Source organism: Sorghum bicolor, chromosome 9 (assembly GCF_000003195.3).
Source record: "Sorghum bicolor cultivar BTx623 chromosome 9, Sorghum_bicolor_NCBIv3, whole genome shotgun sequence".
Taxonomy (NCBI): domain Eukaryota; kingdom Viridiplantae; phylum Streptophyta; class Magnoliopsida; order Poales; family Poaceae; genus Sorghum; species Sorghum bicolor.
In genome coordinates, this window is record NC_012878.2 from 53,181,921 (window position 1) to 53,194,967 (window position 13,047).

General features: G+C 47.6%; 1 protein-coding gene across 1 annotated transcript; it reads right to left on the reverse strand.

The window, feature by feature from the left end:
- LOC8077019 (cation/H(+) antiporter 15) lies at positions 709–4,304 on the reverse strand. Its single transcript, XM_002441234.2, has 3 exons — positions 3,608–4,304; positions 2,517–3,515; positions 709–2,425 (listed from the first exon to the last, which is right to left on the reverse strand). The coding sequence occupies exons 1-3, from the start codon at positions 3,884–3,886 to the stop codon at positions 1,043–1,045; spliced, it is 2,661 nt and encodes an 886-aa protein (XP_002441279.1). The 5' UTR covers positions 3,887–4,304; the 3' UTR covers positions 709–1,042.

Here is a 13,047-nt window from a genome sequence, read left to right on the forward strand (position 1 = left end):
CAACTTCAGAAAAACAAAAGACTTCAACCACCATAACTTCCAAACGACTACATCCTTCTTTCAAAGCCACTCTTTTTTTCTTTTTAGATATCAGGGGACTACTGTTTGATAAAATACGCCCCTCTAAAAATTAGTATTGGTAGTAATGCAACCTTTTAAGTACTCCTTTTGAAATAGACAAAAAGGAAATTATAAACATAGATAAGCTTGATAAAACTAAGTTAATCAACATCAACCAACCTCCAGACGATAATAACTTCCCCTTCCAGCCATCAAACTTTTATTTTTGAAAATGCTATTCAAATAGACTCTAGTCCTTATTTGACAACTTACGAAAATGCATTGGGATTTTGGGATTCCTAAGTATTGGAAATGAAAGTTACCTTCCTTGCAACGAAAAAGCTCTACAAACTTCTAACCCTGTTACATAGCTGATCCGAAGCAAAACAATTCATTCTTATGAAAATTAATTTCTAAGCCAGACAACTTTTTCAAAAAGCACTTAGTACCAATTTCAAGTTCCTAGCTCCCTCCAAACCATTTTCCCTAAAGAGTGTATTGTTGTCTGCATATTACAGAATGGAAAGGCCGTCATCAAGGCACCAAACTCCTGAAGTGACCATTGATTTTTTTCTCGTTGGATAGTGTGTTCAAGAGCACACCTTCAAGGAAAGTAGTTTGATGTATCAACAAGAAGGGCAAGACAGATGAGGGTCGAAGATAGAAAAATAGATGCATTACAAAACCTGACTACTGTTTAGTTCGAGAACGAGAAACCCTTTTTAACAGCTACAGCAAAAGATTTGTAGAAGAGCTGCTAACACAGTTAGACACACACCTTGTCGCCTCCCCATCCTAAAAATCACAAAAGAGCTAGTACTAACCAGACAGGATAGCGATAAGCTAACAAATTGTACACACAACATCGCTTCATCAATTGAAGCCCCCTATAAACGTGCTGCCATCCAAAACACGTACGTACGTATGTATAACCTCCTATATATCCGATGAATCATCAACCAACGTGCGTACGTGCCAGAGGTCAGAACCCTCCGGCACCGCCACCCCACCCGCCGCGGCCCATCTGGTTGCCGCCGAGACCCACCGACGGCGACGCCCGCTGGTTGGCGTTGGTCACGTACTGCCGGACGGGGTCGTCGGTCACGGGCACGGCTGGCCCCACGGCCGGCTGCGGCGTCGTGATCACGTACTGCTGCATCACCAGCACGGACACCATCTTGGAGAACTCGGACGACACCAGCAGGTCGCCGATTGGGCCCAGCTCCGGCGACTCCATCCACTCCGCCAGCGCCGACGTGAGCGGCGACCCGGCCTCGCCGGGGTGCCTCCCCACGATGTACAGCTCGTGCGCGCTGTCCAGTCCCCTGATGGCCGCCAGCGTCTCCTCGCTGTTGGCCACCACCTGCTCCATGTACAGGATGGCGTCGTTGCCGATGTTGCGCGTCCGGAACTCGTTCAGGTACTCCTCGTCCATCTGCCGCTCGCTCTTGCCGGCGTCCGGGACGATGGTGATGGCGGTGGCGCGCGCCTGGACGACGTTGGACGACGCGGGCACCCGTGGCGCCGGCGGCATCATGTGCTGCTGCGGCGGCGTCAGCGTCAGCGCGGGGGCCTTGTAGTCCGGCGGGATGAACCGGACGACGGTGAGGCAGACGCCCGGGTGCTCCACCATGCGCCACGCGTAGGCGAGCCCCTCGCGGTCGTCGGGACCGCCGAAGAAGAGCAGCGCGACGTGGTGCACGCTCGCCATGCGCGCCGCCGCGGCGCTGAGGCCGCGGTCCACGAGGATGGCCACCGAGCACGGCGCCGACGAGAGGATGTTCTCGTTGAAACCCCGGAGGGACGCGTTGATGGGCTCCATCCCGCCGTCCACCGTCTGCTGCTTGTGGAACGGGAGCACGATGAGGGAGACGTGCTTGTCCTCCGCCAGCACCGACACGTCCTCGTGCATCGTCTGGTACGGCGACACCGCCGTGAGCGCCTGGATGGACACGCCGCCGACGCTCTCCTCGTAGCTCTCGAAGGCGTTGAAGATGTGGTCGCCGGAGCCAGGAGCCGAGCTGGAGCTGCGGTTCTGGTTGCTGGTGGCGGAGTGGTGGGCGGCGAGCATGTTGGACGCGCGGCCGGTGAGCTCCACCAGGTGCAGCGCGTAGATGAAGATGGGGGAGCGCTTGGTTGGGTTGGAAAGCTCCAGCAGCGAGATGATGGACGGCACGTTGCGAGTGGTGTGCACGCACGCCAGCATGCGCAGCTCCGCGTCGTGCTTGGACCGCTGCAGGTTGCGCCGCTTGTAGCCGACCAGCCGCCGCGCCGGGCGGTACACCGTCGTCACCACGGGCGTCACGAGCGCCGTCATCGCCACAGACACCAGCACCATCACCGCGAACGACTCGTCGTCCAGCACCTGGCCGGCCGGTTGTTGGGTTTCATTTCTGTTTAATATGCAGTGAAAATGAAACAGTGTACCAGCACCATGCATCTTGTTGATTACTGACCTCCTTGTCCCTTCCGATGTTGAGGACGATCATCTCGACGAGTCCTCTGGTGTTCATGAGAAAGCCGAGAGCGACGCCGTCGCGGAAGGTCATGGTGTAGGAGACAGCGATAAGGATGGTGCCCATGACCTTGGCGAAGCTGGCCATGGTGAAGACGAGCACGAGGAGCCCCACGGTGACGGGATCGTGCACCCGGGTGATGTTGGTGCGGAGGCCACTGATGGCGAAGAAGAGAGGGAGGAGCAGCCCGGTGACGAAGTCCTCGAGCTTCTCGATGAGCACGACGCCCAGCTGCCCGCTGGGTATGACGAGCCCGTAGACGAACGCGCCGAAGACGGAGTGGATGCCGATGGCGTCGGTGCAGACGCCGGCGATCATGACGCCGGTGAGCACGAGCGTGACGTGCATGTCGCTGATGGCCTCGCCCTCGGGGACACGGCGGGCGATCCACCACATGAGCGGGCGCACGATGTAGAAGCAGGCGAGCACGAAGAAGACCCCCGAGAGGAGCACCCACAGGGAGGACAAGGCGGTGCTGTTGACCTCGGAGATGGCGATGGCGAGCGCGAGCAGGATCCACGCGCACATGTCGTTGACGATGGCGGCGGACATGGCGATGCGTCCGAGGTCGGAGTTGAGCAGCTTGATCTCGGCGAGGATGCGGGCCAGCACCGGGAACGCCGTCACGGAGAGCGCCACGCCGAGGAAGAGCAGGAAGGAGGCCTGGTGCACGTTCTTGGACACCTGGTGCCGGAAGATGAAGGACGTGGCGGTGCCGATGCAGAACGGCAGCGCCATCCCGGCCACCGCGATGATGAGGGCCTTCTTCCCCGACCGCTTGATGACGTTGACGTCCATCTCGAGGCCCACCAGGAAGAGGAAGTAGAGGAGGCCGAGGTGCGCCACCGTCTCCAGCGTCAGCAAGCTCCGCACCGGGAACACCGTGTTCCCCCAGACCTCCACCTGCCCCATCACCGACGGCCCAAGGATCACGCCGGCCTGCGTTCATCACGGCAAGCAACTGATCACTAGGCCTTTGGATCGATGTGCAATTGCAATAGCAGCACCAAATTAACCAGTTAATTACGCACGAGGATCTCAGCAATGACGCGAGGCTGGCGGAAGGGCTTGAGGAGGAGGACGAGGAGGCGGGTGGTGGCGACGATGATGGCCGTCTGGAGGATGAAGAGAGGGAGAGAGAACTCCAGTGGGTTGACCCCCTGCCAGATGCCGTAGGCCGTCACCATCATCGGCGAGTAGCACACGACAGAGGCGGCGCTGGAGATGTTGTTGCCCGGCGACACCTGCACCGTGGCGTTCCTCGGCGGCAGCATGTTGGCCATCTCCGCCGCTGGCAGCTCTGTGGCCATCTCGGCGCATATGGGAGATCGAGCGGCGTCACCAGAGCGAGCTAGTACACACACACACTGGAATGGGAGAAAGGTTCGAGAGGGAAAGCATGCAGTGAGCAAAAAAAAAAAAAAAAAAATGGGACGAAGCGTGGAAAACGGTCGAAGCCGGAGAGAGGACACGCGTGGCAGTGGTTCCTAGAGTAACTGCTAAATTTTGGCCGGCTCTCCGGGGAGTTTGCGCTGCCCGTTGCCTAATTTTTGACGACCGCAGCTTCGTTCTACGGTACGGTTCTGCACTGAGAAATATATGCACACACTTGTAAGTACAGCACAACAAGTGACTGACATATACACTCATATTTAAAAGGAGTGCTTTGCTTGATTAATTATTCAGCCTATTGATTTTGAGATCAATGCTTTTACACTAGAAGAAGAAAGAAATATAGATGCTACGGAGGCTCAAAGAATGTACTGTGCTTAGTTCGTCAACAATAACGCAAATGAAAACAAATTAGAGCTGCGCGCGGACGTTACGTCAAGACATGCGATTTGAACTAATTTTGTTTTCATTTGCATTATTGTTGAAGGGACCAAACATTAATACGGTAATTCTTATCATATCATCAGTGCTAAAACTCATTTTATTTCGTTTAGACAAGTCTTGACCACTGATTCACATTTTTGTGGCACAAAATTGGTGTTTAGACTCATATTGAGAAGAACTTACTATTAAGATTATATTTTTGCATCACATTATGAAGTATTTTCAAAACACCTAATGAAAAAAAATACACATTGTAGAAAATTACCGAGGGAGTGTATTTTGATATTTGCTTACCACAAAGGTAAATAATTAATTGCACTAGTGAGACGTATCACATGCTTTTGATCCCTGCCAGGCAGAGGTAGATGGAGCCACTTAGAGAAACTCTAGGAGCCTCGTTATATCCTTTCTAATTAATAGGAACATAAACCTTGGTGAAAAATACCCTCTAATAACTTTTTAGTGAAAACTTCAAAATACGGTTATCCTTATTTTAAATTCCTCGCTAGTCAAAGATGTAGATTGAGATTGGCTCTCTAAAATACCATAAGACATAGAGAAGTTGTTAGAGCACGGAAAATATATAAGTTGTGTTAGTCTGGTTCAGTTTCTGGAAAGTGATTCTGGTGCAAAAAAGGCAGATAGCCAACTAAATAGGTAGAATCAGAAGCTATTTTTTCAAAAGCAGTACCTTTTGTGTAATAATTTTCGCAGCACCTTGGACTCTGTTTTTGGCTTCTAGTTTCAGTTTTTCCAAATGAGTATTAAACACAAAGATGTTCGCAATTGTTTTAAGGGAGATAAAGAGATGGAGGTAAGTTTTATAGTTATTTTAACCAAATAGGCTACTGAAAGAGCATCTAGGCCCCTAGTGATTTCGGTGATTAATGACATTATTGTTTACTATGACTAACGTGTGTTTTGCAGAGGCAAAGTCATAGGTAAGGTCATGGTATATAGGTACTCGATGAACAGGGACGTTCATGCCTACTTAATAGTGGAAATCGTTTCGGTTTTCAAAGGATGGATGGACATCGTCGAGACTAGACTAGGTCTAAGTGCCATATGGTGAAGAAGGGCACTTAGAGTAGTTTTGGACTTTGTTTTCCTTTGACCGTACTATTAAGAGGGGCTTTGATCTAGTAGCTTGACTTAGGCAAGGCTTTAGGTTTAGGTGTGGTGCACACTTGGTAAACCTAGCACTAGGCAGCTCAGAGATAGTCCTTAGATCGAGAGGAACAAACTTCGTGTTGGAGCGATCGCGTTTTGACGAAGTTTGGGTGCCCAAAGGGGCACCGGACGCTGCACCGGACGCTCTGTGAGTGCGTCCGGTGAGGTCCTTAGCCGTTAGAACAGTGCCGTGCTTAGGGTTAGGCACCGGACGCTAGCACCGGACGCACCGGGTAGCGTCCGGTCCCTTACCCAAGGAGCTTGCAAAGTTCCCCTGAGCACCAGACGCTAGCACCGGACGCACCGGGTAGCGTCCGGTCCCATGCGCAGGGAACATGTAAAGTTTCCCCGAGCACCGGACGGTGCACCGGACGCTGCGAGTTAGCGTCCGGTGACCTGTCAGAAAGAAGAGCAGGTAGCCGTTATGTCACACCGGACGCTCGGTGCAGTGCGTCCGGTGCAACATAATGTGCGTCCGGTGACCCCGTTTTCAGTGGAAAACGGTTGGCCGACCTTTGGACTTGGTCGATAGTATTTATACTTCTCCACCTCGTCCATGAGACCTCTCTTGCCCATTTGAACATCAGAGAACCTTGTTGTGGAGCAAGAGAGTTGCAAGAGCCTAGAGAGGATTGAGATTTGAGTGATTTCTTGAGAGAATCCTCTTCTAGTGAATTCCAAGAGTCAAGTGTGCATCCACCACTCTCTAGTGCCTTGTTTGGGTCAAGTGAGAGTTCGTTGCTTGTTACTCTTGGTGATCGCCATCACCTAGACGGTTCGGTGGTGATTGGAGGCACGAAGATCACCCGGAGTTCTTGTGGGTGGCTCGTGTCAAGCTTGTGAGCGGTTTTGGGCGATTCACCGCGACGGAGTGTCGAAGAATCAGCCCGTAGAGAGCACTTGGTCCTTGCGCGGACCAAGGGGGAGCAAGACCCTTGTGCGGGTGCTCCAACGAGGACTAGTGGAGAGTGGCGACTCTCCGATACCTCGGCAAAACGTCGCCGAGCACTTTCTTCCACTACTCCTTTACTTTCTAGCATTTACTTTGTGTTTTTACATTCTTAGAATTGCCATGCTAGAATAGGATTAGAACTAGGTTGCAAAACTTTTTATCCGGTAGCTCTCTAAGTCACACTAGGCACAAGGGGTTGAATTGGAGCTTATAGGTTGCTTAAATTTTTAGAGAAGCCCAATTCACCCCCCCTCTTGGGCATCTTGATCCTTTCAATTGGTATCAGAGCCTAGTGCTCATTATTTAGGCTTCACCGCCTAGAGAAAGATGTCTAACGGGGATGGACCGCCACCCATGTTCGATGGGGATGACTTCCCGTATTGGAAAATACGGATGGAGTCATACCTTGAGGCATGCGATGTAAAGTGCCTAAAAGCCGCGACCGAAGGGTTTGCCCCTCCGGAAAGAGCCACCGCTCTTACTCCACAAGAGCAAGAAAACGAGAAGTGGAATGCAAAGGCCAAAAACTACATCTTTAGAGGTCTTTGCAAAGAAGTGTTCAACCGTGTTCGGAGCCACAAAACCGCCAATGAACTTTGGAAGAAACTTTGTGCGCTCCATGAGGGAACTAAGAGTGAACAAGAGGAACGCTATCACCTAGTGATGAACAAGCTTAATACATTTGAAATGCTTCCTAAAGAAAATGCTAATGAAATGTATTCTCGCTTGAATGTCATTGTAGAAGAGCTAAATGGACTTGGGCTTACACAAATGAGTACGGCGGATGTAGCAAGGAAGATACTATGTGTGCTTCCCATTGAGAAATATGGGCACATAGTAACCGTGCTTCATCAAGGCGATCTTTCCACCGCTACACCAACCACCATATTGGGGAAGATCAATGCTCATGAGATGTACATGCACATGAACCCTCAAGATGGCTCCTCGTCGGCCAAGAAAGAAAAGAAGGACTTGGCTCTCAAAGCTTCTCACAAGGGCAAAGCCAAGAAGATTGAAGTTGAGTCATCAACTTCAAGTGATGATGATGCATCTATTGCTCTCTTGGTGAGAAGAACCACAAAGATGTTGAAAAAGCTCAACAAGAATGGAGTCAACTTTGACTCCAAGAAGAAGAAATTCTTCACAAGTAGCAAGAGGAAGCCCATCTCCGAGATGGATTGCTACAATTGTGGTGAACTTGGGCATCTTGCTCATCAATGTCCAAAGCCCAAGAAGGACAAGTACAAGAAGAAGAACAAAGAGCAAGATGACTCAAGTGATGATGAGAAGAATGACAAGAAGCAATACAAGAAGAAAGGTGGCAAGAAGAAGGAGCACTACAAGAAGAAAAATGGCAAGGCCTACATTGTTGGTGATTGGCTCACCGACATTGAGAGCTCAAGTGGTGACTCCTCCGGCAATGAAAGTGATGATGAGAAGGTTGCCGCCATTGCCATTGATGCTCCATCACCATCATCTTCACCACCATCTACATCCTCTACACACCTATGCCTTATGGCTAAGGGTGACCGGAAGGTACAAAGTGAGGATGAGAGTAGTGAGAGTGAAAGTGAATATGAATCACCTTCTTATGATGAACTTGTAAAATTGCTAAACAAGTACACAAAAGTCATAAGAAAGACTAGAAGTGAAAATGAAAAGCTTGAACTTGAAAATGATACACTTCTAGCAAAGCTTAACTCTAGTGATGAGCTTAGAGAACAAAATGAGATCATGACCACTAAGCTCAAGGAGCTCAAACTCTCTCTAAAAGAGCTCAAAGAAAAACATGATAAACTTGAGAGTGTTCATGATGAGCTTATCACTAGATATAGAGCAATGAAAGAAGAGCTAACAACTCTAAAAGCAAACTATGACAACCTTGAGATTGCTTATGAACTTGCAATTGATGAAACACATGTTGCTACTAACAATGTTGCTAAGCTTGATGTAGCCACATCTTGTGATGACTTACTTGTGGAGAGCACAAGCAAATGTGTTGATTGCAAGGGCAAGAAAGTGGTAGTGGCCGAGAGTTATGAGGACACTATCAAGCTCAAGGATGAAATTGTCATGCTCAAGAAAGAGTTGCAATACCAATCCAAGCACAACACCATTGTGATTGAGTCACTTGATCAAGACAAGAAACTTGCATATGAGAACAAGTTACTCAAAGAAGAAAATCAATATCTCAAGCTTGGTTTGATGTATGACAAGCAAGAAGAAGATGAGACATTCATCTTGGATGAGTTAGCTAGCAACAATGACCCAATCATCAAGAAGCTAACTCAAGAGAACAACAAGCTCAAGAAAGAGAAGGAACACCTAACCATGGGGTTAGCAAAGTTCACAAAAGGGAAGGACCTTCAAAGTGAGCTTTTCATGAACACCGTCATGAAGATGGACAAGAGTGGGATTGGCTATAAGGCTCATCAAACAAAGCTCATCAAGTCTCTAGCCACTCATGATCAAGCAAGCAAGCCAAAGCCAAAAAGATGTTTTGAGTGTGGTCAAGAAGGACACTTTGCTCATGAGTGTAAGGCACCACTACCACCACCCTTGCCCAAGCATGCAAGACCATTTGCCTTCAATGCTCATTACATTGTAAGGAAAGACAAGTGTGGCAAGGTCAAGGTTAGCTTCATGGGGCCACCAAACAAGCAAAGGCCAAAGAAGATTTGGGTGCCAAAGCAACTAGTAGAGAAGGTCAAGGGCCCTAGACAAATGTGGGTCCCTAAATCTCAAGCTTGATCTCTTGTGTGTAGGTGAACTACAAGACCGGTGGATCACATTGGGTAATTGATAGTGGTTGCACTCAACACATGACCGGAGATCCCCGGATGTTCACCTCTCTTGATGAAGATGTTGACAACCAAGAGAAGATCACATTTGGTGACAATTCAAAAGGGAAAGTCAAGGGTCTAGGAAAGGTTGCTATATCAAATGACAACTCCATCACCAATGTGCTCTATGTGCAATCTTTGAGTTTCAATTTGCTCTCGGTTGGGCAATTATGTGACCTTGGATTTGAATGCCTATTCAAGAAGAAGGAAGTAATTGTGACCAAGGAAGATGACAATGAAGTGATATTCAAAGGCTTCCGACACAACAACTTATATGTGGTTGACTTCTCATCCAATAAAGTTAATGTCAAGACTTGCTTATTCACCAAGACTTCACTTGGGTGGTTGTGGCATAGAAGGTTAGCACATGTTGGAATGGGCACACTCAAGAAGTTGATGAAGAAAGAATTGATTAGAGGCTTGAAGGATGTGACATTTGAAAAGGACAAACTTTGTAGTGCATGTCAAGCGGGCAAACAAGTTGCAAACACTCATCCAACCAAAGCCTATCTCTCTACTTCAAGAGTGCTTGAGCTACTTCACATGGATTTGTTTGGACCAACCACATATGCTAGTCTTGGAGGCAACAAATATTGCTTGGTCATAGTTGATGACTTCTCCCGGTACACTTGGACATTCTTCTTGCAAGACAAGGCCGAAGTTGCATCAATATTCAAGAAGTTTGCAAAGAATGCTCAAAATCAATTTGATGTGAAGATCAAGAAAATTAGAAGTGACAATGGCAAAGAGTTTGACAACACCAACATTGAAGAATACTGTGATGAAGTGGGAATCAAGCATGAGTTCTCCTCAACATATACACCACAACAAAATGGGGTTGTAGAAAGAAAGAACCGGACATTGATCACCTTGGCAAGAACAATGCTAGATGAGTATAACACTTCGGAGAAGATGTGGGCCGAGGCAATCAACACGGCATGCTATGCTTCAAACCGGCTCTTTCCACATAAGTTCCTAGAGAAGACACCATATGAGTTGCTCAATGGGAAGAAGCCCGATGTCTCATTCTTTAGAGTGTTTGGGTGCAAGTGCTACATCTACAAGAAGCGCCAACACTTGGGCAAGTTCCAAAGAAGATGTGACATTGGCTACTTGGTTGGCTATTCATCAAAGTCCAAAGCATATAGGGTCTTTAACCATGCCACAAACATGGTTGAAGAAACATTTGATGTCGAATTTGATGAAACTAATGGCTCCCAAGGAGCAAGTGATAATCTTGATGATGTAGGTGGTGAACCATTGAGGGATGCCATGAAAAACATGCCGGTGGGAGACATCAAGCCTAAAGAAGATGATGATGATGTGCAAGTCATTGAGCCACCATCCACCTCACAAGGTCCACAAGATGAAGACAAGGATGTGAGAGATGCTCATGAAGACACCCAAGTCACTCTTGAGCAAGCGGTGGCACAAGCACAAGATGTTGATGCTCCCCAACCAACCCCTCAAGTGGCACCAAGAAGAACATCACATCTCCTCCAAGACCACTCTCAAGATCTCATCATCGGGAGTCCATCACGTGGTGTAACTACTCGTTCTAGACATGCTTTATTTATTGAACATCACGCTTTTGTGTCTCTTGAAGATGAACCAAAGACTATAGAGGAAGCTCTTCGTGATGCGGATTGGATCATGGCCATGCAAGAGGAGTTGAACAACTTCTCTCGCAATCAAGTTTGGACACTTGAAGAGCGACCCAAAGATGCAAGAGTGATTGGAACAAAATGGGTCTTCCGGAACAAGAAGGATGATCAAGGCAAAGTGGTGCGCAACAAGGCAAGACTTGTGGCAAAAGGCTTTTCACAAGTGGAAGGTCTTGACTTCGGTGAAACATTTGCACCGGTGGCAAGACTTGAAGCAATCCGTATCCTACTTGCATATGCATCAAGTCATGATATCAAATTATTTCAAATGGATGTGAAAAGTGCCTTTTTAAATGGTTATATTAATGAGCTTGTCTATGTTGAGCAACCAACCGGTTTTGAAGACCCTAGGTACCCCAAGCATGTCTACCGGTTGTCCAAGGCTCTCTATGGTCTCAAGCAAGCACCTAGAGCTTGGTATGAGAGGCTTAGGGACTTCCTCATTGAGAAGGGCTTCAAGATTGGGAAAGTTGACACAACACTCTTCACCAAGAAAATGAATGGGGAAATCTTCATTTGCCAAGTTTATGTTGATGATATTATTTTTGGCTCTACTAATGAAGATTTTTGCAAGGTATTTGGTGATTTGATGTCCAAGGAGTTTGAGATGTCCATGATTGGCGAGCTATCCTTCTTCCTAGGATTTCAAGTCAAGCAAATGAAGGAAGGAGTCTTTATCTCCCAAGAGAAGTACACTCAAGATCTTCTCAAGAGGTTCAAGATGATGGATTGCAAGCCAATCAAGACTCCCATGGCATCAAATGGGCATCTCGACTTGGATGAGGGAGGTAACCCTATTGACAAGACTCTCTATCGCTCCATGATAGGAAGTCTACTCTACCTCACCGCATCTAGGCCCGATATCATGTTTAGTGTGTGTATGTGTGCAAGATATCAAGCAATGCCTATGGAATCTCACTTGATTGCGGTCAAGAGAATTCTTAGGTATCTAAAATACACACCTTGCCTAGGCTTGTGGTATCCCAAAGGTGCAAGATTCCAACTTGTAGGCTATTCCGATTCGGATTATGCCGGGTGTCGGATTGATAGAAAAAGCACATCCGGACGGTGCCATTTCCTAGGTAGATCACTTGTCTCTTGGATGTCAAAGAAACAAAATAGTGTTGCTTTGTCAACGGCCGAGGCGGAATACATAGCCGCCGGTGTTTGTTGTGCACAAATACTCTACATGAAACAAACTTTGCTAGACTATGAAGTAGTACTAGACAAAGTACCTTTGTTGTGTGACAACGAAAGTGCCGTAAAACTTGCAAACAACCCGGTTCAACACACCCGCACAAAACATATTGACATCCGCCACCACTTCCTTAGGGATCACGTTGCTAAGGGTGACATATCTCTAGAGAATGTGGGAACGGAAAATCAATTGGCGGATATCTTCACAAAACCCCTAGATGAAGCTAGGTTTTGTATGTTGAGAAATGAACTTAATGTGCTTGACCTATCCAACTTCACTAAAAGATAAAAGTTGTGTGTTGAATCTTGATCCTTTCAATTTGTAAATAACTTTTGCCTTGCATATCATGCATACTAAAACTAAAAATATAACTTGCATGTAGGGCTTGTCTAACATGGTTGAGATAACTCCCTTGAGTGTGTGAAAAAGCTTAACCTTGGATCAAACTTGACAAGCATTAGTTTACCTTCAAGTATTGCATTACAACTCATTTCATATGCACGCTTGTTGGTTAACCGTTTCTTTTCGGTTACTCGTTGAGCATCCGCTGTGTTCGTCCATAGATAGGGGGAGCATTCAAAGCTCATTATGATTCAAACCCTTAGCTTTATGGCCATACGATGCTCCTTGGTGATTTTCTCGAACTATTTTCATAAAAACTACTAAGCCTATGGCTAAATATTTGTGAAAATTTGAGGGTTTGAGAGAAGTCACTCATACCAGTTCCATTTGGTATTTATTTGTGTGCTTTTGAAGATGGAACTTGGTTGGGTCAAAGTCGGACGTGGCCCGTGCCCTAGCGCCGCCA